This window comes from Chroicocephalus ridibundus, chromosome 6 (assembly GCF_963924245.1).
Source record: "Chroicocephalus ridibundus chromosome 6, bChrRid1.1, whole genome shotgun sequence".
Lineage (NCBI taxonomy): Eukaryota > Metazoa > Chordata > Aves > Charadriiformes > Laridae > Chroicocephalus > Chroicocephalus ridibundus.
The window spans coordinates 66,974,378-67,001,483 of NC_086289.1; the positions used below are offsets into that span (position 1 = coordinate 66,974,378).

General features: G+C 41.5%; 1 protein-coding gene across 4 annotated transcripts in view; it reads left to right on the top strand.

Annotated features, from left to right (window-relative positions):
* Nucleotides 1-27,106, top strand: part of TIPARP (TCDD inducible poly(ADP-ribose) polymerase) — a 41,404-nt gene that overhangs the window by 8,744 nt on the left and 5,554 nt on the right. Inside the window, exons 1-4 of one of the 4 annotated variants that reach the window (XM_063338027.1) lie at nt 5,681-6,752; nt 8,896-9,896; nt 24,782-24,950; nt 26,527-26,708. In XM_063338027.1, the coding sequence (XP_063194097.1) occupies nt 8,959-9,896; nt 24,782-24,950; nt 26,527-26,708 (1,289 nt within the window). In that variant the 5' untranslated portion in view covers nt 5,681-6,752; nt 8,896-8,958. Of the gene's footprint in view, nt 1-5,680; nt 6,753-7,341; nt 7,458-8,895; nt 9,897-24,781; nt 24,951-26,526; nt 26,709-27,106 lie in introns of those variants that run through there. The other 3 variants (XM_063338028.1, XM_063338030.1, XM_063338029.1) reach the window with 3 other exon arrangements.

The following is a 27,106-nucleotide window of genomic DNA, read 5'->3' on the forward strand; positions in this document are numbered from 1 at the left end:
AGAACTGTTTAAATTTTAGTTGGTCAACACTGTATTTATTATAAAGGAACATTTCCATTTTGTTTAGTTTAAATAGGAGTCAGTGTAAAGGAGTAAAACCACGGTGTAAAGGAGTAAAACCAAAGCACTGCCATCCACACATCACTACTTATGCTATGGTGGGATCCTTGTGTTACAGAATGATGAGCGTTTTAGAATTAACCTTCAAAAAAATCTCAAAAGTTACATGGTGTAATATGAATCAGTTTGTATTGCTTGTATTAGTTAAGGATGCATCCTAAGTGTTGTCTTGGCCTTAACTAAATCTACATGGCTTATACTGATTTAAGAGACTTCCACAAGAGGGTGCAGCAGTTCAACAAAACCCCATATAAACCAAATGAGTGTGTCCCCATTGTGGGCATATTTACTATTATTTTATGTATTAACTCATGCATCTAAATCAACTTCAAAACTGAATGGATGCTTTAATCAGTTTAATGTCCTATAGCATCTCCCTGGTCTGTAAGAGATACATGAATGGATGCATGATACTTTGTGGGTGAGCAAGTCAGGAAGTTTAATTTTGAGCAAGAGGCACTGTTTCCAGAAGTCCTGATCACACTGATGAAAGGCTGTCTTCAGACTCCAGTCACAGAATGCTATTTAGACTTCTGGGTTTTTTTAGTGAAATACTTTACCTGTTCCTAGTTTGTGCCTGACACCCTGCAAATGCTCGCTACGTGCATTTTAAAAATAAGGTTTTAGGATTTTTTTATTTACTTTTTTAGTTTTGAAGCATCATTAATTTTCCTCTCCAACTGGTGCAACATTCGATAGGACAGCTGCAGAAGAAAACTCCATCTAGAAGACTTCTTGAGAGACTGCTGACTTGAGTATGACTGATACTTTTTTTTTTCTTCTGTTTCTATTTTGTGATAAAATTACTTGTTTCATAAGGTGGATGGGAACTCTTAGTAACGCTTCAGCTAAAGTTGTATAATGTTATTGTACTGGTAAAAGTACTAAAAGCATTAAAGTGTTCTGCATGTGTAGGCCACAGTTCTAGGTCCGTTCCTCTGAGACTGCAGTTCTTAGAATAGTAAGATATCTCTGCAGAAATGATTAACTCTAACAAATTTTCCCGGAAAAGGGCCCGCTTTTGAATCATGCATTCCCTGTGTGAATACGTGAATCATAAATCGCTTACAGAGATAAGATTATCTGATAGTCAGCAAAACAACTAGAAGTGTGGTGATACGCAGATGTGTAGTATATGATTTTCTTTTCTGAGAAACGTGTTTTGTCAAACCTACAGGTTTTACTAAATGAGAGAAACATAATGGTGTGCTTTAAAAACCTTTAACTACTAGTACAAGATACTAAAAGAAGGTGAATTTGAGACCAAGGAAATTACTATTTTTTGTTACTGCTGGCTGCAATTGTAAAAATTGTGTCTGGATTCAAAAGGTTTCATTTACTAATAATGATGAACCGGAACTACTCTAGTTTTGATACTTTTCTTTTGAGCAGTGTAAAAGAGAAGAATATGGGGTTTTACTAAAAAATCACCACTACACAGTGAATATGTTGTTTAACTATCAAGAAGATTTTTATTTTAAGAACTATAGCCGCCTTCTTCCATTCATACCAGTTCTAGATTATCATGTGTAAAGATAAGGGTTTATTTTTTTTACTTGCTTGTAGTTAGTACCAGAAGAATAATTTGTGTTTATATTTTTCTTAAAAACACTGTGGTTTTAGGTCATTGCTGTCCTCCAAAGAGCCAAATGCACCTACCAGTCAGTAGGCAGTACTGCTTAGTTATCTAAGATTCCTGGCTCTATCTGGTAAGGAATAGTAATTACTATAGTTATTTACTTACCCATCATCTTGCTCTGACTATAATGGCATTTTCAGAAGCAATTCTTCATTCTGACAGTGTGTGGAAATCAGCCATTTTTAAAAACATAGACACACAACACAGAGGCCCCCCTCTGTGCCCCCCATCAAAGTAGGCTCCCAGCTTCTTTCCCAGGCTCCAGCATGGAGCATTTTCCTCCTCCTGACCTAAGTTACGCGTGCCAGCCTCACCAAAGTTGAGTCAATGTTGATCATTTCCAGTGGAGGGAGATTTTAATACAAAATTTCATCTCAGCATGTTTGGATCTTGACATTTCTGCCCTCCAAATTTTCAGACCAAAGCGAGATGTGGCCCACTAGGTGTCACTCCAGAAAAGGCTACCCGAATACAGGTGTTGACTAAACCTTTGCTGCCCTCCTCTCTCTTCATTAGTGAAACTGGCTTGAATTATTTCACCTTCATATAAACACAGCAAGCACTTTTTTCACTTCTAAAAAAAAATCAACCCCCCAAAAAATTACCAGTCTTAGTAGTAAGAGGGAGGATAGAAATAAGCACAGAGAATAAAATTTATAAATAGTTTATTTATGCAACTTGTAAGGGAGAAAAAAGAAATCTATATATAATAGGTTGAAATATCCTATTATGGAAAAAGGACGATTAAAAAAGTCTAATAGGTACAGAAGAGTTAGTACCTCTTGATAACAGGGTGAACTGATCAGAGGTTCTCTTTTTCCCTCTGTTAACTTTTTAAAAAAATGTCTGCATCATTTGACATTTCTTTTCCCTTGATACTTACCTAACTGACTTGATGGCAGAACAAGGCTTGAAACGTTATTTGAAAGTGATTAGCATTTGTCATCGAGCATTGGTGTGGAAAAGAACCATCTCTTTAGTAAATTTTAAAGCCTTACAGTAAAAATTAGCTACATAAATGAACTCCCAAGTTTCATATTGATTTCTGTAATAAACGTACATCTTTTGTTCAGTGCTGTAAAACATTAATAGATTGATTGACACTGCTAAATCAAAGTCAGAAGTTCAGCATTTTTACTAAAATAAAGGCAGTATAACTGTGTAGTCTGTTTTGAACTGCAAGCAATGATTCAGTAGCTTAAGAATAACAACTTTCATTCCTTTTTCTTATTTTTGGCATTCATGTCTGCTGCTATATAGCAAAGATCGTATGTTCTCTTTGACTTTGAAGTGCTACGTGGTTGATCCGATGTGTCAAGTGCTGTTGTGTGAGTCAAGGGACCTGTGTCCTCTTCCAGTCACCACGGACTTGTTGCTTAGCCTTGGACAGGTCTCATTTTGTGTTTTTGCTTAATTGTTATAGCAGACAATTAAGAAAATATTAATATAATTATATTACATAAGAATGATAATATTAAGTAAAAAAGCCTGGAACTGTATATTTCAGTATTTTATGTAGTAATAATATGTACTGATTTCTTTACTTGTATGTAGTGGAAGATCCAGAGCTAAAAAGCAATTTTAAAAAAATGTAAAATGTTATGTAGTAATTGATCAAATTGGAGAAATGATAGAGAAGTTTTTGAAGGAAACTCTTGTATTACTGAAGTCAGGTTCTTTCTTTTGATTTGCTGTGTAAAGCGAGGTAGATTATTTTAGATATACAGAGTATAAGCACTTTGGGAACAGTAGCACTTAGACTCCTCACAGGAGGAATTTTTGATGCCTTGTAATCAACAAAGACCACCTAAGAACAGTGTTACATGTAATCTCCAGATAAGTTAACTTCCCACCAATACAACGTTCTGTAAGCATGAGTTTTAATCATGCAACTTCTGTGTTGAGTAGCAAGAACTTGGAATGATAGCAGTGGTTTTGTGATTATCCTACTGTCAATTAAATTAATTATCATACTGTCAATGAAAAGTAATCTTGCAGTACTGATGGTTAGCACGATGACCTTGAAGCATTTTTTTCTGGAAAGGCCACCTTATTTTCTGGAAAGGCCACCTTAGATACTATGGAAAGGTATGTGCTTGCGTAACACCACATAACGTCCTGCCATTTCTTGTCAGTTGTTTCAATGTTCACCCGCTCCATAATTGAGAAAGTGAAAATGTAAACATGTTAAAAGTTTTGGACAGTTGGCTGAAGTAGATAATGCAGTTTAGAAAGTTATCCTGAAGGCAGGGAAGTATTTTTAGCCTCATTAACTTCTTTTCCTGGATACAAAGAAGCAGGAGAAGAGGGTTTTGAAAGATGTTGGTCTATATACTGCATTGGTTTTGCTCCCAAAAATGTCAACCCACAACACCCTCAAAACTGCATCTGCAAGGATTCTTAATCTTTAATGAGAGGGTTCCCCCCATCCACTGCTACCCACCACCGTAAAGGTAGAAAAGGAGGTCTTGTTTCTGTCACTAGAAAAAAATGTGTTGGAGCCTGAGAACTTTTTTTTTTTAGCATGAACATTTAAGTCGAAGACGTTTCCTTTCTTTCATCAGCAAGTAAGTGAAGTGTGCGTACTGATTATTCCATTATTTGCAAGTCAGAATTGTAAATTACTGCATTCACTCTGATGCAGTTTACCATCTGAAAGAAATAATTAAAGCTTTCTTTCTCTTGCCTAAGATTTAAACGTGTATTTAAAAATGAGATCATACTTTCATGGTGGTCATAGTTTCTTTATATATTTGTGTGGGGTAGCCTCAGAAATGGGTGTATGATCTGCTGGTGTGCCGTGATGTATTTCCTTTAATTATACATTTGTTTTGAGAAAGATGGTTATTCCAGGCCTCCGTCTTTCCTCAGTTACGTCCTTACAATCCCACTGCAGTGGGAGTTGTGCGTACCTTGGTGTGTCGTTCAGCCATATGTGCTACTTATTTATATCTCATGCATGAAATAAGCAATTCCAAACAGATAATTTCTGTTCTGGTAATAGAAGATAAATGCAAGCGTGTATACCAGTTGTTTCTCAGTAATTGAGGATATGACACATTGCCAGTCACCGCGCTTAGTAAAGCTCTTGTTTGGTTGAGTCCAGACAGTGTAAGGCTGTGCCTGTCTGATGTTTCAGACACTCAAGAGTTCAATTAATTTACAGATGATAATTTGTTTTCAGCTCCTGTAGATATGGATGCCTTCTTTACTCAGCCTCTATTGTGTCATTCTGTAAGAAGTCAGCTCCAACTGTACAAAGCTCAGTTTTGGTAATATTTTTGCAGAAATGGCATGTTCTCCCTGCATTATAAACACAGCTGTGCTGCATTTTCAAAACACACTGCAAAGCTCGTGCCATTTTGAAAAGACAGTTTCTTTCCAGATGCCTGTATTTTCTGTATACATAATTTCATAAAATCACTGAGCATAAAGAATGAAAGACTGGCTTTATTTAAAAAGAAAACAATAACACAAATAATACAATGGGTCTTCCATCAGCATAAAATTTAGCTTCTGAAGTTATTTATCTCTTTGTAAGTTATTTTATCTGGACAAGTTAGCGATGCGGATGCACTTAATTTTGGTGGTGTGGCGTCAGTGTGAGTTGACGTGTCCTGTGGCAGTGGGGTGCAGCAGTCCGGCCGTGCGGCTCGCCGGGGACGTGTCCCTAGCTGTCACACACACAGCCTGCAGCCAGGAGGGGACATCGTCCCCGGCTGTCACACACACAGCCTGCAGCCAGGAGGGGACAGCACGCTCGTGGCTTTTGGGCAGCAGAAAGTTCACTATGCTCTTAACGAAGTCCAGCGATAGAACACGCCGTGTGAATAAGTAGTAACGTAGTGTAATTCATTGTATTTGCTGCACTTTGTGCGTTCTTTTCCCGAGCGCGTCCGGGGCAGCAGCGAGCACCGGCCGGATCCTGGCGGCCGGGACGGGGGCCAAGCTCATGCCGTGCGGGCGCAGAAACTGAGTCACCGTGACTTTGTTCCAGGATGGGCTTCTGGTTCGCTTCTTAGTCATTAGTTAGCGATCTCCGAGGGAGTTACGCCGTGAAATTCAGCGCCGTTTGGAAACTGAGGGTGCTGTCTCTGGCTTTAGTGCGGACCGTCCGTTCTGGTGCCGCCTGAGCCCCGCGGGCCGAGGCGCTGGTGCGTTCCGGGCCTTGTGTGCCGGCACGCTGGGGCTGGGCCGGCCCCGGGGCTTTCTGCCTGAGGGAACCCTCTTCGGTGAGGCATCGGGGCGAAACGAAATGCTTAACGCGTGGTGAATCGAACGCGAAGGGGTTTCTCGTCCCTCTGCTGTTGGGAATGATCGAGTCACGCTTTCAGTTTGCTGCGGTATCGACACGGCGGCTTTACAGAGGCGAGCGGCCGCCAGGGCCGCGGGACGGGGCTGGCTCCAGCCCCGCCGCCTTTGTCTGCCGCCGGCGGGGGGCGGCGCGGCGGGGCGGGCCGGTTCCTGGCAGGGGCGGCGGGGAGCCCGGCTCCGCCCTGGGCCGCGCAGCTGCCGCCGGGCGCTCTGAGGAAGTGATATTTAAAACAGCCGGGAGAAGATGTGAGGAGCAGAGGGAGCGGCGGGGCGGGATGGGATGGGCGGCCTGAGGGGCAGCGCTGGGCGGGCGGGGTGGCGGTGAGCCCGGCGGAGCTGCCGCCGCCGCGACGGGGCTCGGCTCCGGTCTCCCTCCCTGCGCCCTCCTGCCTTCTCCCTGCCTCTCTCCTGCCTTCCCCTCCCCGCCTGCCTTCCTCTCCCTCCCCGCCGTCTCTTGGTAACCCCGAAGGCAACTCGAGAAACAGCCCGGGACCCGCGACGCCGGCGTTTCTGCATTTTTAAGGTGGAAATACCGGCGTGCCAGCGGGCGGCTGCAGCAGACAATTTTTTTTTTTTTTCCCATTTTTATTTTTTCCCTACCAGAAGGCTAATCTTGTTTTGGTGGCGTTCTTAAATTGGGACAAAACGCAGGAATCTCACTGAAGGGAAGCAAAAGCCGGTAGGTTTCAGCAGGGGGGAAGGTTCCCCGGCGGTCTGTGTCGGGGTCTGCTCGCTCCTGTTGTTGTCAGGGTTTGTTGTTTGGGCTGTTGCTTTTATTTTCTAATTTTATTTAAAAAAAAAATATTTTAGGACGAGTAGGCTTGTTTTCTTCAGCAAAGGAAAAGGAGGTGTGGTTCGCGTGAGAAGGCTGGTACTTAGGGACCGAAATCTCCCACCGAGAGAGCTTCCTCCGTTGAAATGTGTTGTGCAAATATAGCACTGCTCTTGGTGATTGTTGATGTTGTTTCTAAATAATAGCGGCTGTTTTGGGCTGTTAAAGTGCTGAAATAGAAATGCCAGCGAATTCTGATATTCTTCATGCCCACTGCTTTCTATGTTTAGAGTTGTGGAGGGATTCAACTCTATACAGTAAGGCAGTTCTTTAAAAATAGCAGCGAAACTTAAATGATAATTGAGTGAGCAACGCCAATATTGAAATAGCATTAAAGATATGGCTGAAAAATGACCATAAGTTACTTATTTAGCTTCTCGGCACAGCAGGACTCCCTGAACCCTGGCAGATCCTCTTGCATGTCACAGGGCTGTTAAACCTGGGCACGATGAATTGAAGCATCGGATTCCTTTTGGAGCTGAGGATTCTTAAACCTTTGAAGTTACTTGGAGGTTTAAGGTACCCTTGGTGGTTTAGAAAGAGAATTACCTGGTATGTCTGTGGAAGAATAACAGAGATACTAATAATTTTGGAGTTTTTTTTTAACCAGGAAACAAATACACCAGTTGCTTTAAATTTGATCTAAGACTGGGAAACCAGAGAGGTACACAACTTCTTTTCTTTTTCCTGGCAATCCTGGCGTGCTGTTTCCCAGGGTAATGCAAAAGCCTTATAAATGAATGTTCCAAAAGAAGGAAGACTGAGTGAGAAATTTTCCAGAGCAAATCATCAGTAGTAAGAAATTATTGCCAAATTTTATCTGTTTACTGGGATTTTGTTTTGTTAATGAGAAGTTACTTTACTTGGAATGCATTTATCCAGGAAATAATTCTTAATGTGCTCCACTCTAAGCTTTGAGGCTACGTGCAAGGAGATTGAAGAGGGTTTAATTAAATGTAATCAAATATTGCAAGATCCCTGATTAAAAGGTGTAGAGCTCACTTTCTGGTGACGTATGAGACACAGCATTTGTTTGTACTTCAGGAAAAAAAAATATCATCTTGAAAATATTTTTTTTTTCCCTGTTCCTGAGTAACTAGCACCCCTTTGTTTTCTTCGCTGCCCGGTTTTAATTCTTGTTGACTCGCCTAGCGAGAGGCAAACGAGCTCAGTGTGTCAGAGCAGGGTGAGGGAGTGCAGCCTGTACGTCTGAGTCAGTGCGGGAGTGTGTGGGCATGTGAGGATGGCTGTGTGTGAGGTGGGAGTGTCTGGATGTGGCCCAGATTGTCACTGTCAGATGCCTAGCAGGAGGAACAGGGTGTAAGCACTTGAATTCCTGTGTCTAAAAAACCAAACATTAAATCCTGCCCCCTGCTGAAGTCAGTATGAAGTTGGCTCTTCATTTAACTGAAGGCAGCAGGTCTCTGGAAATGCTGCTGGGTGGATGTGTGAGATGGTATGAGGGAAGATCTATGTGAACGGAATGGGAATGGGTACGTCTGCCCCTTTATCTGATGGGACAAGAAATGGTGCGTGAATGTCGTTGCAGTGTGGTGGGAACGTTCAGGGCTGTACGTCTGCTAACGCTTCTGTTCTCAGGTCTGTGTGTGAGGGATGCATAAAAATGAACAATGCAGTGTTCAGGTTTGTGGAATGTAATGAACTAAGGTGCTGTTTAATAACAAACATCATCGCAAGGAGGAGGGCATCAGACCATCCCCCTTTCCTGCCCCCCCCACTCTGGGGACTGTGCGTGCGTGCCTGAGTGTCTCTGAGATTTCATGTGTGAGAAGATGATGAGTGTGTGTTTGGGATTAATTAGCCTGAGTTTAGCTGGTTTCATGCTTTACGTGCCTAGGGGCTACCCACAGTCACAGAGAGGGGAGGAGTTAGCTGTTGCTGGCTCGAAATCCTCTCCAGGGGTGATCTTGTTCGTGTCAACCATGAGCAATTAGAGAGATTAACTGTCTTGTTTTCCTTTCTGCCCTAGATTGATTCTTGTGAGGCTCTGGGACATTTGAAAGTGATTTGGAAAGAGCAAAGTCTGTGTCTGATGGACACCGAACCAAAACCAGCGTGTGTTGTGCAGCAGGCTCGCTGCCCAGGAATGAAGTGCCCTCCTTCAGAGGACTTTCCTCCTCAGATAAGACTGTCTGAAAAGATACCACCCGTGAAGCCTTGCTTCAAGAAGAAGCAGCAAGTGCAGAAGAGACTGGACACAGAAACTCTTCGGGCTTTGAGGCCAATCTTTACCAGTTTGCTGGGAGCTGGGACCTTGGATAGGGTCTTTTTGCCCCGAGGCCAAGGTGGCGGTCACAGTGATTTATGTGAACCTGCTGTGAAAAAGTCTCTGGATGTTGGTACTTCTTGCCCCCAACCAGAAAGTAACGTGACTGTGCTGATGCCAACAGCTCCAGAGGTGCAGAGTCAGTTGCCAGTAGCTCGTCCTTCTTCTGGGCATCCGGAGCAGGACATCCAGTCAGGCGAACAGGGCTTCTCACCAGAAACTGCTCCTGGAACTGCTGCTGATAACAGTAATGAATCATTCCAGGATCATCCTTTGCACCCAACTGCTGGTGGTGGTGCAGCTTGTCCTTTGTTCCCAGACAAGATTCTGGAAAGCTACACATCTGGCCTATTCCACGAGAATAGCTGTCCGATGCAGTACAACTTGAACCCAAGCAATAAATTCAGTGCCGGAATATTCCAGGATAAAAGCGAAGAAGCTTCTCTTGACCTGGTATTTGAGCTCTTGAACCAGCTGCAGTATCACACTCATCAGGAAGACGGAATAGAAATCTGTGTGGATTTTCTCCAAGGCACTTGTGTTTATGGCAATGATTGTCCTAAACATCATACAGTCTTGCCTTACCATTGGCAGGTGAGAAGGACAGCAACCCAGAGTTGGCAAAGTGTGACCAATGATTCTCAGGAGCATCTGGAAAGACTCTACTGCAACCCTGACAATGATAGGATCAAAGTGAAATATCGGTAGGTAACTGAATTTACTCCCTTTATAGCAAGCATGCTTAATCGAGCAGTGGTCCAGAAACAGAATTACAGGTTACAACAGAATGTGCGTTCTTTTTTCCTGATGTTTTGTATACAAGTGTTTTACAAGCCACATGATGTTTGCCACCACAGAAAATTCTTGCACACCTATTAAAACTACTGTTTATCATTTGGAAAGTATTCTTTGAAGCTGAAGGACTTTGAAGTGCATGAAATAAAAAAAAAAACTTTGGTTCTGTAGAAATTCAAAGAGTTGACAGAGGCTGTTGTGTAACGTTGTACTTGTTCTTGAAGTTCCTAATTAGTCTTTTCTCTATATTAGAGAAAGTGGCAGCATGAATGAGCCTTTGCAGGTATTGAAACAAGAATGATACAGCTGTTGCTTTCTGTTGCTGTGAATCCAGACTGACTGTATGCACTTCAAGCACAGCTTTCATAATTACATTCTAAGCAACTAAAATCAGATAGGTGCTTTGTTAAGCCCTTTGACCAGAAATTTCATATAGTTGCTAATATATGGTGATGTTTCAGCTAAATTCACTATGAACAACCTGAGTGATAGCTTCAGAAATGCTGATCATCTATTTAAATTGTCATCTAGACGTGTTAAACTATTCATTAGAAGTTATTGTTTCCTCTATACATAATAGTATTTATCTATTCATTCTCTGAACTTAGAAAGCAGCTTTTAAGTTTCGCTGGTTATGTTATTGATTTAGGCTTGATCCTGCACCCTGAGATCTAAAACAGAACTTCTTCAACTTTTATAATGCAGGCTCCATTTTGAGTAGTAGTGGGGAGTGCTGATGTTTACAAGTTCATCGGGTCTATATAGTCCATATTTGTATGAGCACAGGGTGTAGACTGGGTTTTTTTGGGGTTTGTGTTTTGTTTTTTTTTTTCTGGAGGAAGCATACAATGCAAATTTCTCTTATCTTATCTGCCCTGCCATAATCTGTGAGCCTGCTGCAACTCATACTTGTCATGGGCAGTTCAGAGCAACGTTTCTGTAGTTGTGTAGTAAAAACTCCAAATTGCCTTTGCCATCTGAGTCCTTGTGGATTTGTTCTCACTGTCTCTTCTTCCTTCCACTTCCTGAAGAAGTACCTCCCTTCCTCCTTAATGTTTTAATTTTCATTTAATATGCTGAGATTTCTCATTAGGCACCAGAGACCCAATCCAAGGCTTAAAGTCTATGTGAACGTAGTCTTTACTTTCACCTAACTGGATGTTGGATTAGGCACTAAAACTCAGTCTCCATCAGATTACAGATTCATCCTTTTTACTGAAGGCAGTACCAGAATATAGATACTCCACAGTGTAAATGAAAGTGAAGTAGGAAATAAGAATTATATATAATAGGGAGTAATCATATTTTATAGAACTGTCTTGAAAATATATGCCAGTCTGTTTAAAAAAAATAATAATAAAAAAATCTTGAAACTGCATAGCAGATAAAATGTGCTGTATGTTACAACAGAGAAACTTCAAATTTTCCCAAGCATTTGAAATGATTTCTGAAAACAAAGCATCAAATGTAAAAATCAGACAAGCCTGTGCAAGTAATTTGAGTTCTGAGCAAATGGGCAAAAGTTTTCTTTTTTGAAGCCTGTATCACAGAATCCATCGCTACACACATGATCTACGTGTTGTAAATGATGGCATGATTAATTTTAAAAGAAACAATGCTTCATAATTGCTTAGTCATCTCCAGCCTGTAAAATTGGCTGAATAGCTTTGTCCGCCTTTGCACTTACTTTGCAGGTTTCCAGTCTGGTGGGTATTTTGGTCTCTCGGTACACAGAGTTTCTGTCTGTCTGAACTTTAGCGGGTGTGCTGCCAGACACATGACGTTCTCTTAGCGTGAGTGAGGTCGGAGGAGCAGCGTGGTCTCGGAAAGCCCAGGTGTGCTGGGTCAGAGCTCTGCTGCGGGTTCTGCGTCGGCGCGAAACTCTGCTCTCAAAGCGGAGGCGGATTCTTTGAATACAAACTAGACTTCATCTCGCTGAGCTGGCTGCCCAGCGAGGGTCTGCCTAACCGTTTTCTTCAGGTAAAAGTGGTCTACTGAGATTAAAATTACTTTAAACATTGGTATTTTCTAACTAAATGCTGTTTCGAGCTGCTGATTCGATAGCCTGTACTCTTCTTACTTCTATTAAAAGACTTTGTGAAGGTCTTTGCTTCAGTCAGTGCTACAAAATCATGCCCCAGTGCAAAGTAGGATGTCCGTTGTAAATTTATAACACATGATTACCATGGAGTGACAAATTAGCAGCTTCTGTAACTCTTGTATATATCTCTTCCCTTGGAAGAGCTTTGTGTTTGTGGATAAGTATCAGTGAGAACCTAGGAGTGAACCTAGGAGTGAAGCTTTAAGACTAGAGCTTCTGATTTCAAACGTTGAATCTGACATACCTTAAAACTTAGTCTTAGCACAATTTGAGTTAGATTTTGAATCATGGGGTAAATGCTGTGGGGTTTTACTGTGTATCATCACCAGTTTCTTCTTTCGCAATGTCATCTTGTATCAGAAGAACCTGCTAAACCTTTAGCTGTGGGCTGCTTGGACTCAGTGTGACTCTTCATGGAGTTCACTGGTGGTCACTGCAACCTGCCTTCCCTCGTGTTCCTGGGCGATGTTGTGTCTCCTGGCAACAAGATGCAGATAGCAGCGTGTCGAACCTTGCTGAGAGGCTCGCAAACATGCTAGAACAGCTCATCGTTCACATGGTTACCGCATTATTTGGCTAAAGCTATTAATCTCTTGTGGTCAGACTAGCTTTACAGGCCTATCTATACAGATTGCGTACAACAGGGAAATGTCCGTTCAGCAGTTTGCATGTCCAAGAAAGGCCCTGCAGAAGCCAGCCTGACAACCAGTGGGTGGTAGCTGTTTATTCTCCTTTGTTTTAAACACAGTTTATACGGCATAGTAAGTAATCGTTAATAGTCTGCATGCATAATATTGCCATTGTGTGCTGCTCCAAGAAAGTTGGGCCATGCAAGAAAGTGTTGGTCTGCTGGCTCAATTAGAAAATAAGCTCCAAATTCAAATATGATGTTCTTCAAGTAGCTATTTATATAGCTCTTTCTTCATCTCAGTGTTATTGAGATGAGTAATGCAAAATATACATTCAGTTGTTGTCTTTCACCTAAAGGAACATGATCTTAAAGTAGGAGAAGTGTTAAACCTTGTTTAGTTACTTCTTTGTAATACAACGGCCTCAGATACTTGTTGCAGTTTGGCCTCAAACTGAATATAAAACTTTTTCATAAATTGTTTATATTTTTCCTTTAAGTCGATCAAGTATTTAGAGCCAAATACCAAGCTTTCTAAACAAATGGGGGAATATGAACTTAAGCAGGTTAAAATACTTAGAAGCACTTGGTTTTCCTCATACGTGTGAGGAGAGGCCCTGGAGAAGTTCCAGCTTGCAGCTAAGTGTTTGAGAGCCCTGCCAAGTACTGCTTTCCAGCCTGAGAGTACCCAAGCTGGGATATTTTCAGATGCTCTTTAGTAAGGGGAAATACTTGGCTGCAGAACTGAGCAGGTTTTCCCCCCACACACACACACCTGTCCAGTCATGCATGTGTTGCTTTTCAAAATAAGCAACATCATTACTGATTACATGAGGATTTGTTTAAAACAACTCTGCAGTTCCTGACCTATCAGTTCCCCTTCCTTGGCTGAAAATTCCACCTTTTCCCTTGGCAAAGAGACATCCCTGTGTGCCATGGGAACTGCAGCATCTGTTTAACTGTGTGTACCCCGGCATATTCCAACTCACGGGAAACAACACCTGCTCATAGTTGCTTTGATTTCTTTCTTTTTTTTTCTCTGTAATTTCTATAAATTTTATGAAATGGCTGCTTCTAGCTAGAAGAGAAAAGCCAAAATGAAATGGCTCCAGTCAGGGAAGAGCAGGTGGACCTCCAATGGTACATATCCTGCCTGGGAGCTAATTGCTTAGCATACATGGATGGTTCTTGGATGAAGTCACAGTAAATACTGTGTGTTTTCCCGATAGGCACATGGAGGTACCTGGGAAGGTAAACATAAAAGGTAAATACAAAAATAAATGTAAAGGAAACTAGTTTTCCTTTGTTCTTGTGTTCATGGGATAACTTGTTTCTCTGATGCTGTCAGTGTATGTTTATGTGATTTTAAAATCATATAGAGCACAGTGGAAGCATTTCAGTCATTCAGGGACTTACTGCAGGTTGTCTGACCAATTGAATAGTTAAATTTCAGAAGTTATCTTTCTGATCTGCACAGCTGCCACAGTGTATGAGATAACTCATGTGTTATTGATAACACCGGAGATGAGAAAACAGCTGAAATTCACTGTGCCTGGCGATTTTGTGTGTGGTGTTTCTTGAATGTACACAGCTGAATGGTTTTGAACTTCTTTTAATTCCTTGCTAGAAGGAATGCAAGACAAACTCTAAATAAAAAGCATGTGAAGTGATTTTAGAAGTGTTTGCCTTGTGCTTTATAATAATGTGCTTCAGTGAATTCCTATTTGCTCCACTTTATAGTATCATTTACATATGAAATAAAACTAATTGGCTTCTAGCTATACAAATCTAGGGAAGTTAGAAGTGTTATGTTGAGCTGCCGTAGGAATCAGCAACCACTCATATATCCCTTTTCTTGTTTCGCGTCAATAAATGGATTACAGTTTTGGAAACAGCTGTCACCTGGCTTCAGGTTGAGGTCAGTCTGTTCCCTGTGTACTTACGGTAATAAAACAGCCCTTTCTGAAACAAAGATTTATAACTGGTGAAACAGATTGCTCAGAAGAGTTGCTTGCAGGTACTCCAGCCGGCACAGCGGCGTGGCATTGTCTGCCCTGCCCGGTTCCATACGGGAGAGGAACAGAAAGAGTCTGTTACAATTATTTGCTTAGCAAGAGCAGCGATCGTGAAGTTCCTTCCTAGTCGGTACATGTATTTGTTGAAATCAGTAAAGATTTGAGCTGAGTAATAATTGCAAAATTTGGTACTTGTAGTCAAATGTATAAAGGAGTCCTTTTTTGGGAAGCTGGATGTGAAGGGCGTGACACAAAACCCTGGATGGAACATTCAAAAACTGAAACATACAGAATTGGTGATCGCTAGTGAGCGTTAGCCTTGTATATGACCATCTTATGTAAAGCATTGATTAAACTGGTGCAGTTTCATTATTTATCATAAGTCTCGGAGGTATTTTAAGTCCTGAAATTGGATAGAATTCTAAAAAAGAAAAAAAAAAAAAAGAAGCAGGCCTCTCTGTGCAGAATGTTTTTGAAAAAGGGGGCTTTGAAAATGGGGCTCCATCTAAGCGCTTTGGAAAGTGTTCATATCACAGCTTTGTGAAAGCAAATGTCTCTCTCGTGATTTGAAGCCCTGTCCTGTATCAGGTCTGTTGCCACTCGGAGCGGGGCTTGTGCTGTCTCTAGAACATCTACTGATATAAAAATTAAAGCTAACAAACAAAACTCTCTGCAAAATATATCCCTGACCAGCGTGGTTAGGGGACCTTTGAAACCAGTAGTCCACCTCAGGCAAGGACATCCATGTTTATCCTCCACTGCAAATAGAAGATGTAACTTGGATTTGAATTATGAAATATGGTACATGCAGCAATCCTTGGAAGATTTGTATGTATTTAACATCCTTATTGCTACAGATTTTTGGAACTTAGCAGTTCTTCACACCAAAGGTCCATTTTAACCCCGTACCTCATGTCCAAAAATAGCCAGTGGTGGGTTTCTTCGGAAGAGCGGAACAGAACAAACATACTTCTCCGTACAGTCTCCGGTCTTTCAGCAGTTGTGCCTCAATGTCTTCCTGATCCAGAGATGGTATCTGTGTGTCAGACAGCTTGGTGGAGATTTTATTTGTTTCTTTCCCCTGCCAGAAAAGATCTGGGGCCAGACTTTCATCTAAGCTGTATATGTATCTGGACCAGTATTCCAATAGTTGTCTCAGATTTACAAATATGTGAGTCAGGCCAGAACATTACAGAACATTACTTTTCAAGCATGCCCAAAGACAAGAAAACCTGCCTTTCCAACTTTTTAAAAAATAAATTATAGGAAAAGCAGTAAAGCTACTATATTGATAGATTATTTTCTTTAATTTTTTTTTTCGTCCCTGATGGAGCCTTTAAGTGTAGAGCTAAATCTTTTTGTATCACCTTTCTCTTTTCTGAATCTTTCTTACTGTACACCTCTGGCATGGCTCACAGTCGCAGTAGAGAGAAGCAGTGTGACACGATGAGGGAACAAATTAAGTAAAACATGAAACTAATTTCCTGCCCTGTCACCAGCTGCCCTTCTTTTCAGTTTAAGATTGATGAGAGACTGATAAGATCAAGACTGTGGGATTGTGTTTACTGCCTTGTTTTTGTTCTTGCCCTGATGCAAAGTATTGCTTCTGTGAGGGAAGGTTCCTGTTTTCCTTTCACGCTCCCTATAGCAATTAGGATTTGGCTGCATTTTTATCACTGTGTTGTGAAGAGCTGTTTGAAGAACATCCCTTTGTGAGCCTTACCTGGGCCCGTGCTGTTACTTCCTATGGAATCGGTATTGGTTTCGATGGGAGCGAATTTTGACTGCTGTTGTCTAAGATCTGACATTCCTATTGCAGTACCTTTGTTTAAAAAGAAAGATCTTATTAAGAGGATATACTTTAAGTGAAGTTCAGTTTCATACAGTGGAGTTTAAATGTTTGGTCCCTCACCCAAAGCTGGACTACAACCTGCAACTTCAGACAACTGTGTGCTACAAATAAGATGAAATTTTGCTGATTTGGGGTCACCAGAAGGTGTCGATGCCTGACTTGTATCTCCTACAGTAGCTGAGTTCGATTTGACTAATCTTTCAACCTTAAGTACAAAAGGGTTTTGTACCTGTTTGGATCTTTTAAGCTCATTTGTTCCCCTGGGTGGCTTTCAGGTTGTGGCTATTGCAGAGAGGAACTGGTTTAGTCATAGGGAGAAAATCAACAGTTTCATCATCTAAGTGGTGTTTAACTCTCAGTCTTGCTTTGTATCACAGCTGTTCTGATGGGAACTGAGTTTCATTTCCTGTACAGACCTTTGTTGATCGCTAGGTTTCTTTTTTTTTTGGACCCTGTTTGCGGTAAGACTCATGACATATAACTGAACTTAGAAGAGTTCGAAACCACGTGCATTTTCACAGCATTTACAAAAAAATATTTCTCCTAGTCATCTATTTGTACATTAACATCTAAAGAACGTTTGTCTTATTGAACCGAAAGAGCACAGAAGGTTCATGCATTAGGCTGAAGTTCTTCAGAAGGATGCAAGGAAGAGTGAGCCCAAATAGCCTTATTTTCGCAGGCCACATTCATCTCACAAAAGATTTCAATGTTGTAACTTGCTTAACAATGTTGTAACCTACTCATTTCAGTGCCCTGAAGAGATAATGTCTTTGTGGTGGTATTTGGTTTGGGTTTTGTTTTTTTTTATAGTTAGGGTACAGAGAAAATGTAACTTATTCAAGGAACCAGGTTGAGAGCGCTTGTGGAATTTTATTTTGAACTGTGCTGTTGTACCACACCAAATTTGGGGTTGTGTGCTGTGAAAATGAGAGTCCCATATGCTTATTCTTTCAGTGCAAATAATTCCATTGAACTGCTTTATTTTATAAACAGAGACCTTTATTTGGTTAGTTGGTGAAGAGACGTTCTTAAGAAATCTCTGTTCCCACCTCTGTCACAGTTTCTCTTTGTGACTTTGGAGAACCTGTTTTAGTCTCTCTCTGCATCCGTTTTTTCCAGGGAAAAATGGGGATGTAATTTTCTACCTTAGAAGCAAGATGAGGCAAAGTTTTGTGGTGTTTGCAGAGACATTTAATATATTTTTCTGTAGAAGAAGATAGCATTGTTTTTATTACTGGTTTCAAGCTGTGCTGAAGGCTGTTCCTGCTGCGTGATGCGGAGAGGCAGTGGGAGTAGCGCTGTGCCCCACCAAGGTATTTGAATACATTCCCTGCTTTCCCAAACCTCTGACAAACTCTAGCATTCATCACCTCCTTTTCGCTCTTCTCCAGACGGATATTTCCAGATAGAGACTTCAAAGTTCACGGCTAACAACACTAGGTTATTTTTTTTATCATGTTAGCTACAAAACTCTCCTTTCCCTTAACACAAACTGCCCAAGGAAAGTATGAAGAGCAATGGACACCATTCATGGAGCTCATTTTGGGAGGAAGTGTTGGGATGGCTCTTTCACCCCTGCGCACGAGAAAGGATTTTAATTGCTGGGTTTGTGTGTGTTTGTTCTGCCTCTGTCATCACCATAGTACGGAGTGTTTCATCACCAGTGCATGTGAGCATCTCCCAGTGGTGGTTAGCCTGGCAATCATGTGCCCGAGATGTGGTACGTGCTCTTTCACCCTCTCCTGGGGCACAAAACAAGGCAATGTGTGCCTTGCTGCGTTATTGTTGGGTTTTCCTTCTCCCAGTCTATGTTTTCCATATTCTCTTCATTGTGGAGGGTACCCTTTACTTTAGATAGCGTACGTTGTACCTCAGTAGTAGTAAATCATTATGCTGTACTGGAGATAAAGTGATGTTATGGTAAAGAACGTTTCAGTTGTAACCTTGAGCATCTTGCATTCTTACTGGTTTTGAACCCTAAATTTGGGGTCTGTCACCTATATTTAGGCCTCAGGCAGCTGAGAAGTGCAGTTGTCGCCTTTGCTTTCATCATCGGTGTCTTAAAGCTAAAGCCAGGAATGTAATCACGCAATTACTTGCTGTAATCGCAATTCATTTTTTTTCATGGCTTTGCATTATGTAAGCTGGTCATAGGCTTTTTAATATACAGAGGAAGTGCTTTAACTGAAGAGCTATTATTAAACAACTTTGCTAAATATATTTTAGGATTTCAGAGCTTAAAAGCCAGTAAATGTTGTAATTTGAAAAAGTCAATACTTCTGAATAGAGAAATACACTGTTAAAGAATAGAGAAATACGCTGTTAAAGAATATTACTCCAGCACTCATTCTTTACATTTACACATATTTTATGTGAATCAACTTTTTTTGCGAAAGAGTATCTTTCTGTATTCCCAATGTTATAAATAGGGAAAAAAATTAAATCAGGTAGGCTTTTGGGCACATAGTGTATTTTTCAGATGCAGTCACTTAAATTTGTCTAAAATTTTCAGCTGTATACAATAATGCACTGTTATTCCAAATAATTTATTGTTAGGTAGAAAACGTGTGTGGAGTTTAAAAGTTTTCAGTGAAAGTATTCAGGGAAAAAATAAAACAGTTGTGTAGATATCAGGGGGTTCAGCTATTTTGGTCACTTAATTTTCCATTAAAATTAATAGGAAGTAGCATTCTGATCACTTTACCAACTTGAAAAATAAAAATACCATTTTTAAAGCATCCCTAATTTAACAGAAGTTTGAGTTTCATGAAAATTCTGCTATGTTACGTCCTGAAATTGCTGAACCTCTGACTATTCGCAGCTAAGGGGAATGGATAGAGGATACCATACCAAGAAATATCTTGACCCCATTTTTGCTTCATGAAATAATTAGAGCTTTTTGGGGGTTCTGAGGTGCAGCTCTTACTCTGAGAAAAACTTTAAGTAAACCCAGGTAGCAACTGCCCAGAGCCCATGTCCCGTGGAGGGTAGGGATGCCATCCAGAGGGACCTGGACAGACTTGAGAGGTGGGCCCATGCAAACCTCATGAAGTTCAACAAGCCCAAGTGCAAGGTCCTGCACCTGGGTCAGGGCAATCCCAAGCACAAACACAGGCTGAGTGGAGAATGGATGGAGTGCAGCCCTGAGAAGGACTTGGGGGTGGTGGTTGATGAGAAGCTCAACATGAGCTGGCAATGTGCGCTCACAGCCCAGAAAGCCAACCACATCCTGGGCTGCATCCCCAGCAGTGTGGCCAGCAGGGCAAGGGGAGGATTCTGCCCCTCTGCTCTGGTGAGACCCTCCTGCAGTGCTGCCTCCAGCTCTGGGACCCCCAACACAAGAAAGACATGGACCTGTTGGACCAAGTCCAGAGGAGCCCAAGATGCTCCGAGGGCTGGAGCCCCTCTGCTGTGAGGACAGGCTGAGAGAGTTGGGATTGTTCAGCCTGGAGAAGAGAAGGCTCCGGGGAGACCTTAGAGCCCCTTCCAGTCCCTAAAGGGGCTACAGGAATAGGACGAGGGGGAATGGTTTTAAAATGAAAGAGGGGAGATTTAGATGAGACGTTAGGAAGGAATGCTTGACTGTGAGGGTGGTGAGCCCCTGTCCCAGGTTGCCCAGAGAAGCTGTGGCTGCCCCATCCCTGGAGGTGTTCAAGGCCAGGCTGGATGGGGCTTGGAGCAACCTGCTCTAGTGGGAGGTGTCCCTGCCCAGGGCAGGGGGTTGGAACTGGATGGTCGTCTTTAAGGTCTCTTCCAAGTCTAAGCGTTCTGTGATTCTAGGATCTTGAATGGAGGAGTGATGGAGTTGTATTGACCAAGGTAAAGGCAGTGGTAGGTGTGCGGGAGCTGAGCTCTGCTCTGTGGCACGAGCACGCACCAAATGTGGGTTGTTTAGAAATGCTGTCACCTTTGCAGTCAGACAGACTGAGCAGTTCTATTTAGGAATGGGAAAACAAGAACACTTATCGTGTTGTATCGTACTTCAGCTTTCAAGAAGAGTGTGTGAAGGGCTGGCAATCAGCTGTTTCGGTGCTTGATGCCTGCACTCTTGTTACAGGGAATTGTCAGCATAAGTCAATGAGCGATGACCATCCTGTCCTTCTCCATTTGCTTACAGAGGAAGGGAATCTGATCCAGAAGAGGCAGAAGCAGTGAGCTACAAAAATGTAAAAAATTCCAAACAGCAGACAGTCATTACATTTTTCAGTACTGAGAAATAATTTGGCACATTCTATACAGGTTTCGCAGAAAAATATTTAGCTTTCAGAGAAGCTGTTTTCACTGTAAGCTGTCATTAGCTGTCAGCCTTATAAATCTTAAACAGAGTCTGAGGAGATACATGGATGCACGCTTAGCTGTGCACGGATTTTGTTTGTCGTAGGAGAAAACTTACTGCAATTTGTTTTACTGGAATTGTATGTGAAGTTTTGATGTTGTTATAGCACTGCTAGAAGAGAGACGTGTAAAAACCCGACCGTTCCCCGCCGGTTTTGCATTAGAACATGTCTGCACACAAATACCCTTTTTTGCATATGCACTGTTAACCTCGAGTTTTAGGAGTTCATCCTGAAGATCTGCTTGCTCTGCGTGAAAAGCACGAGGCAAAGCAGTCTCATACTGTGTTCATCTCGGAAAGTGTTTTTCCTTCCACAGGTTTCCCCCTGTTGCAGCCCTGTGACTCTCCCCGCTGTGCTGCAGAGCTGTGGGGCTGTTGGAAACTGTATTTTAACCCAGTTGAGCCCATATTAGAAATACCCAAGTCACGTATTGGAAGCCAGCCATGTTTCGAGTGCCTGTGGAATTTGTTTTCCAGTCTTAAAAATTTCACAGACCTTTAACTTTTTAGGATATTAACCTGTACGTGTGATTACTTTTAAAAGTAGAGTTTAGCATGCTAATGGATAATCTTTATCGTGTTTAGAGTGCATGTTGATTTTCAGATCCTCTTTACTTTGCACTGCTTTAGCATAGAACGACTGCAAACGTTTTTGCATTATCTGTTTCCAGTGTAACACACGCAACATACAAAGTTATAATAAAATTAAATAATCCTTTGGGCTTTACCACCCTTAAGAGAAAATAATCTACTCATGAAGAAAAGGTTTTCCATTTCTTTGCACTTTCTTGGAGGTTACAGATCTTTGGAGTAGGGAGAACCAGGTTACGGTATTTGACTTGAAAAGAGATCAAAGTGAGAATTAATGCTCAAATTGTGAGATTTTGCATTGAGAAATACCTTTTGGGGTATTTGTTTCATACAATATGCAGCACGGTATCTGGGGGTCTTGATTCAGGACTTGGGTTTGTAAGTGCAACATAACCCCAAAACAGTGAGTCAACTCCTCACCCCAAAAGGGTAATATAAACAGTATAAATTGCTAAACACACTTTTCTCAAAAATAACAGATTTAATAGGCACCAAAATTCGGAATTGTAAGACTAGGTTTTGATAAGAAAAAGCAAATGTCCCTAAAACAGCAGTAAAAATATATTAATGATTAAATTAACTCAAAAAAATCATGTTCATGGTGCTGCCTGCAAATACTATAAATAATAACACAGCTTGGTATTTCAGAGAGATGGTTTCCTCATGATTTCACACATTGTTTTCAAATAAAGTAGATTATAGCCTGTTGTTATGGAACAAAATGACTACATACCAGGAAGGTGGGGTGATCTGTTATTATTTTTTTCACTCCGGAAAGTGTGTGTATTTTTTCAAGCTCTACATTTAATTTCAGTCCCTTGGTACTGGTCATTTATTTTGGTTCATGCTAGTTTTCCTTCCGGCTAGATCTGTCGTCTCTCTGACGTTTGTCTTGCCGGGCTATTGTTATATGCGTTTCCTGGAGTCGCGTGGGTGCCCCGCACCAGCCCCTGATGCGGAATGTCAGCTTTAATTAGTATATCCAGCTCCTCGCGGTGGGCTGCAGCGCCAGTGGGAAGACACGGGTTATTAGAAGACACCTCCTACGCAGAATAGCTGGGTTCCTCCTGTACTCGTCTTCTAACCGTAATGATTTTGTATGCCGTTGACGCAAGTAGGGAACACACTGTTAAACCTTCGACAGATTTGGTGCGATAACGTCGTCTTGACAATATTTTCATCTTAATTAGTGGGGCTCTATGACGGTTTTTAGAGATGCATGTGCAGGGAGCTGGCAAGATGTTCTTTTTTGGGTAGGAAGTTCTCGGCGTAAAAGGGCAGAAAGCTGGCTGGAGTTATCCCTGCTGTAGGCAGGGACAGGGACAGCTGCCCTTGGGGGGAATCGTCCCCAAAATGGGTCGGACAAAACCCGTGCTGACTGGGGCTTGGGCTGGAGGGGCTGCAAAAAGAATGCTTTTGTGTCCAAATAATTTTAAAAGTAGCTCATGGAGTTGCATTTTTAAGGTATTTTATTTGCCTTTTGGGACTATTCTGTGTCTTTAAGTCTATATGAAAGCCTATTGAATGAAAACAAAGAGAGCAATCTAAATTTACCCAAAGAGCAGTGGGTCAGATCTCCCTATGGTGAGCCTGTAGGAACAGATACATCATCCTTTTGTCTATGTCAGGGAATAATACTTAATTAGCACTTAATACTTCAAGCAGTGCTTAGCACTTCACAGACCCAAGTGCAATTAATTGATGATGATAAACACTAAGAACAGCTACGCACCTGTATCTCCTATTGGGAAATGAAGGATCATTCCAGCTGATCGTCATTTTTTAAAGTGAGAACTCTTCAGTAGTTTTCTGTGAAAGTAGCATAAGGAAATTCTTCAGCAACTGTACCTGTAAGAGTGTGAAATAGCTAGCAAAACTGCAGCCATTCTCAAGCAAATCTGTAATCATAAAATCATAGAGATGTTTAGAATGGCTGTCACTGCATATGGCAAATTTCATACACAGCGCTGTGATCTCTATGGTATTAGTGTGCCAAAGTTTTGAAAATAAACTGTAGTTTTCAAGTATCAGCTTGATTTATGTTTACTCTTAAGAATTCAAAGAAAATATTTTATATAGTCTCAAAAGCTGCATTTCCAGTTGCCAAAGATTAGTAACTGTTAATGAATACCAGTAAGCTGACAACTTGTAAAGAGATTATAAAAGTAGAAAACTAATTATGTAAACAGCAGTATTTTGGAAATATGTTAATCCTGGTTGTAAAAAAATGTTTTTTTAAGGGAATGAATATTACTGTAATTTTTTCCAATTTCCATAAATTTCTTAAGTTCTTGATTGCTAATAAACCAGCGATTGTCCTGTGATCAGCAGAGCTTTAGAACTCCGTGCTCTACTTGAGAATGTTCTTTAATTTGATGCCTCTCTCTCAACATTGACTAATGAAGCAGCATTAGAAGCTGTTTGCTGAGGCATTTCACAGTCACTGTTAAATGTGGCTTTGTAAAGTGTAGAGGAAATGCACTTCTATTTTCTCCTTTCGATAAAGGGTGTACTCTGGTTCTTAATTTGTAGGGCCCTGTTGTCGTTAGGTCCTTTTGAAAGCACCAGTCACTTTACGTGGAGTTGCATACTGGCGTTGATTTTTATAGCAGCAATATAGCTACTCCAAAAAAAAAGGCAATATTCCTCGGTGTAGGCTCCATAATTGTGAAATTATGTTTCCTTTTCATATTTTCCTAGTTCTCTTCTGCTGCACGTGGTGAAAGATACTCGAACTCTCTGGTGGATTGGCAGCAGATGCTCCTCATCTGGAGCCATTTACATTTTCTTTTCTTCCCCAAAGCACTAACTTTCACAAGAATAACCTTTTGAATAGTATGTGGCTGCTTCATCAGTCTGGTTGTGTGTTGTATTTACTTAGTATGCTCAAAATGTCAAGGATATGTATATTGATTTTTGTACCGTTCATGCATACTGAATAAATACCACTGGACTAGGAAGACTGCTGGGTTTGGGTTTTTGTCTTGCTGTGCTAAAGCCCGTGTTTTTTCCACCACTGTCCATGGAAACCATTGAAGAGTTCCTTTGCCCTCACAGTTCTTTGCACTTGCTCCTGTGTTGTGCCTACTTCAAGCTCAGGGGACATCCTCTTGGTCACCGGGTGACATGAGGACAGCCAGACCAAGGGTCTCGCTCAGGAGGACTATGCCAACTGTTGTAGTTCTGACTGCCTGTTTTGGTACCTCTGAATGCTCTTTTTAATGGATTACAAAAGGTGAGAATTCCTTGTTTTTCTTGTTCTTTCCAGGGGACATGAGTTTTGGGTGGATTTGAATGTTATGAAATTATATGAAACAGTTGAGTTTGACCAAATGCGGCGGCTGTCCACACCTTCCTGCCCCAGCTCCAGCTCCAACTACTACACCGTCTGGAAATACTTCTGCAGGGACCACTTTGGCTGGAGAGAATACTCGGAGGTATTTCACATGTCACAGAATCCTGCTTTTGTCTTGTAACCCAAAACTCTGTGTACAGTAGATACTATAAACTACATATACGTTTTTAGTCTGTTTCCTCTTCAAACAACCTGGTCTAGTGGGAGGCATCCCTGCCCATGGCAGGGGTTGGAACTAGATGGTCTTTAAGGTCCCTTCCAGCTCTAACCATTCTATGATTCAGGAAAGTTACTTAGACTTATTGCTGAGGAAGATGATCAAGAAGGTCGGTGTTGAACTGAAAAGGCAATAAAAGGAGAACTCTGCTCTGCTGGACTGCACCTTGAATTTTCCCTGGAAACATCAGAGAGACAGCAGCTGATCGAATTGTCAAATTTGAAAGTAAATTGGCCCATGTCAGTACCAAGAAAGTCCTTTCTAATCCTTATAAATCCAATTTTAAGATGGGGGGACAGCTTTCTGCAGCCTTTTAAACGCCACTACCATTTATCTTTGCAGTTTTTAATTTATTTACCCATTCCCAAAGATACCGCAAGGCAGGATGTGAGCCTCCAGAGCCGCTGGATCCGGCTCCTTGCTGCCTGGGAGGCTGCAATGCACAGTGCTGCAGCCAGATGGGCCCACAGCTGCCAGCCCTGCTCCTTAGGGACCCCTTCCTAAACATCTACTTTAAAGCTGTTCATCCATGGCTTATTCATACTCATTCCAGTGTCACCGCTGCCCTTTGGTCTTTAACAGCGATGTTTTTCCATGCCAGGTTTTCACCTCAGTGATAGGCACAGCAGTCACATCCACTGTCAACCAGGATTGTGCTAGACAAAACCAGAATATTTCTGTTTCTTCAAGTAAGCTCTCCAGCAAGCCTTGTAAATACCTGTGGTAGTTAAGAGCTCATCTTTGGCTGACCGGAGCTGTACATCATATTTTGAATAAAACCTCATCAGTGTTTTACAATTTTGGCAGTAGCAGAAATACTTCCACCAGTGTAAACCAAATCACGTTCATCTTTTTTCATGCGTCAGGCTTTTTTCATGTGGTGGGAAGCTTAAGGCAGAGCACTGTATATAGTTTGGGGTTTTCCAAATGAAAAAAAAAAGTAATGCAAGAACTAGACAGAGTCTGGAAGAAGGCACCACAAAACCAAGAAGTTTAGGATGTTTGGCCTGGGAGGAGAAAAGAACTGGGTTTCTCTAGAGTAGAAAAGGGAAAAAAAAAGTTATGAAGAATATATTTATATATAAAAGATTGTTCTGCAGCGCACTTCTGCTTTTCACATTCAGTGAGCAAAGGCTATAATTAATTTGTGTCAAGGGAGTTTTAGGTTAGATATTGGGAATGACACTGGACATGTAAAAATACAATAGCACCAGCACCAATTACAGAGGGAAGCTGTGAAACCTGCCTTGTGGCACATCTTACAAACAGGTAAGGGAACATTTTTTAGTGATCTAATTGTACTTGTGCCTCAGAGCAGGGGAAAGAGAGGAGAGGGGAAGGGAATAGAGAGAGGGATTCTTTGAGGTCTCTGGCAAAAATATTAATTTTTAAGGATGTCATTTTTCACGTGTATGTTTTTGTTTTAATTTTCTTGAAACAGCCTGTTGTAAGATTGATAGAAGAAGCCAGCTGCCGGGGTCTGAAAGAGGTTCGGTTTGTTACCTGGCACAATCAGTATATCTTAAACATCAAAGATGGATTCCAGCAAAATGCATGTTTCAGAAGAGAAATCAAGAGGAGACCCCTTCTTCGCTCATGCATTGTGCTGATGCCGTTTTTACAGTACGTATCGCAGCAAAATAGAAACTTTGCATTTGTTCTTCATGTTGTTCTGTCCGTGAGAATTGCATTCCTTATGATGTGGCAAGGAAATAGGCATCACTGGGTAGAAAAATCAGAAGAAATAATACAAAATGTCAGTCATATTGCCAGCTCTCGCTTGTCATTTTTCAAGATAAATATCATCTGAGGAAGTCCTTACTGCTGGGCTCTGTTTGTTATTTAAAGGTTAGAATGTACCTTGTGGATTGCAGAACATCAGAAGCAGAGATGTCCTTCAAGTTTGCCAAAGCATCGTCCAGCTTTCAGCATCTCACCGGCTATAGTGATTGCCGGGCTACCAGTTCTAGGTCCCGTAAAAATGAGCATTCAAAAACACTTTATAATTTTCAAGCACAATT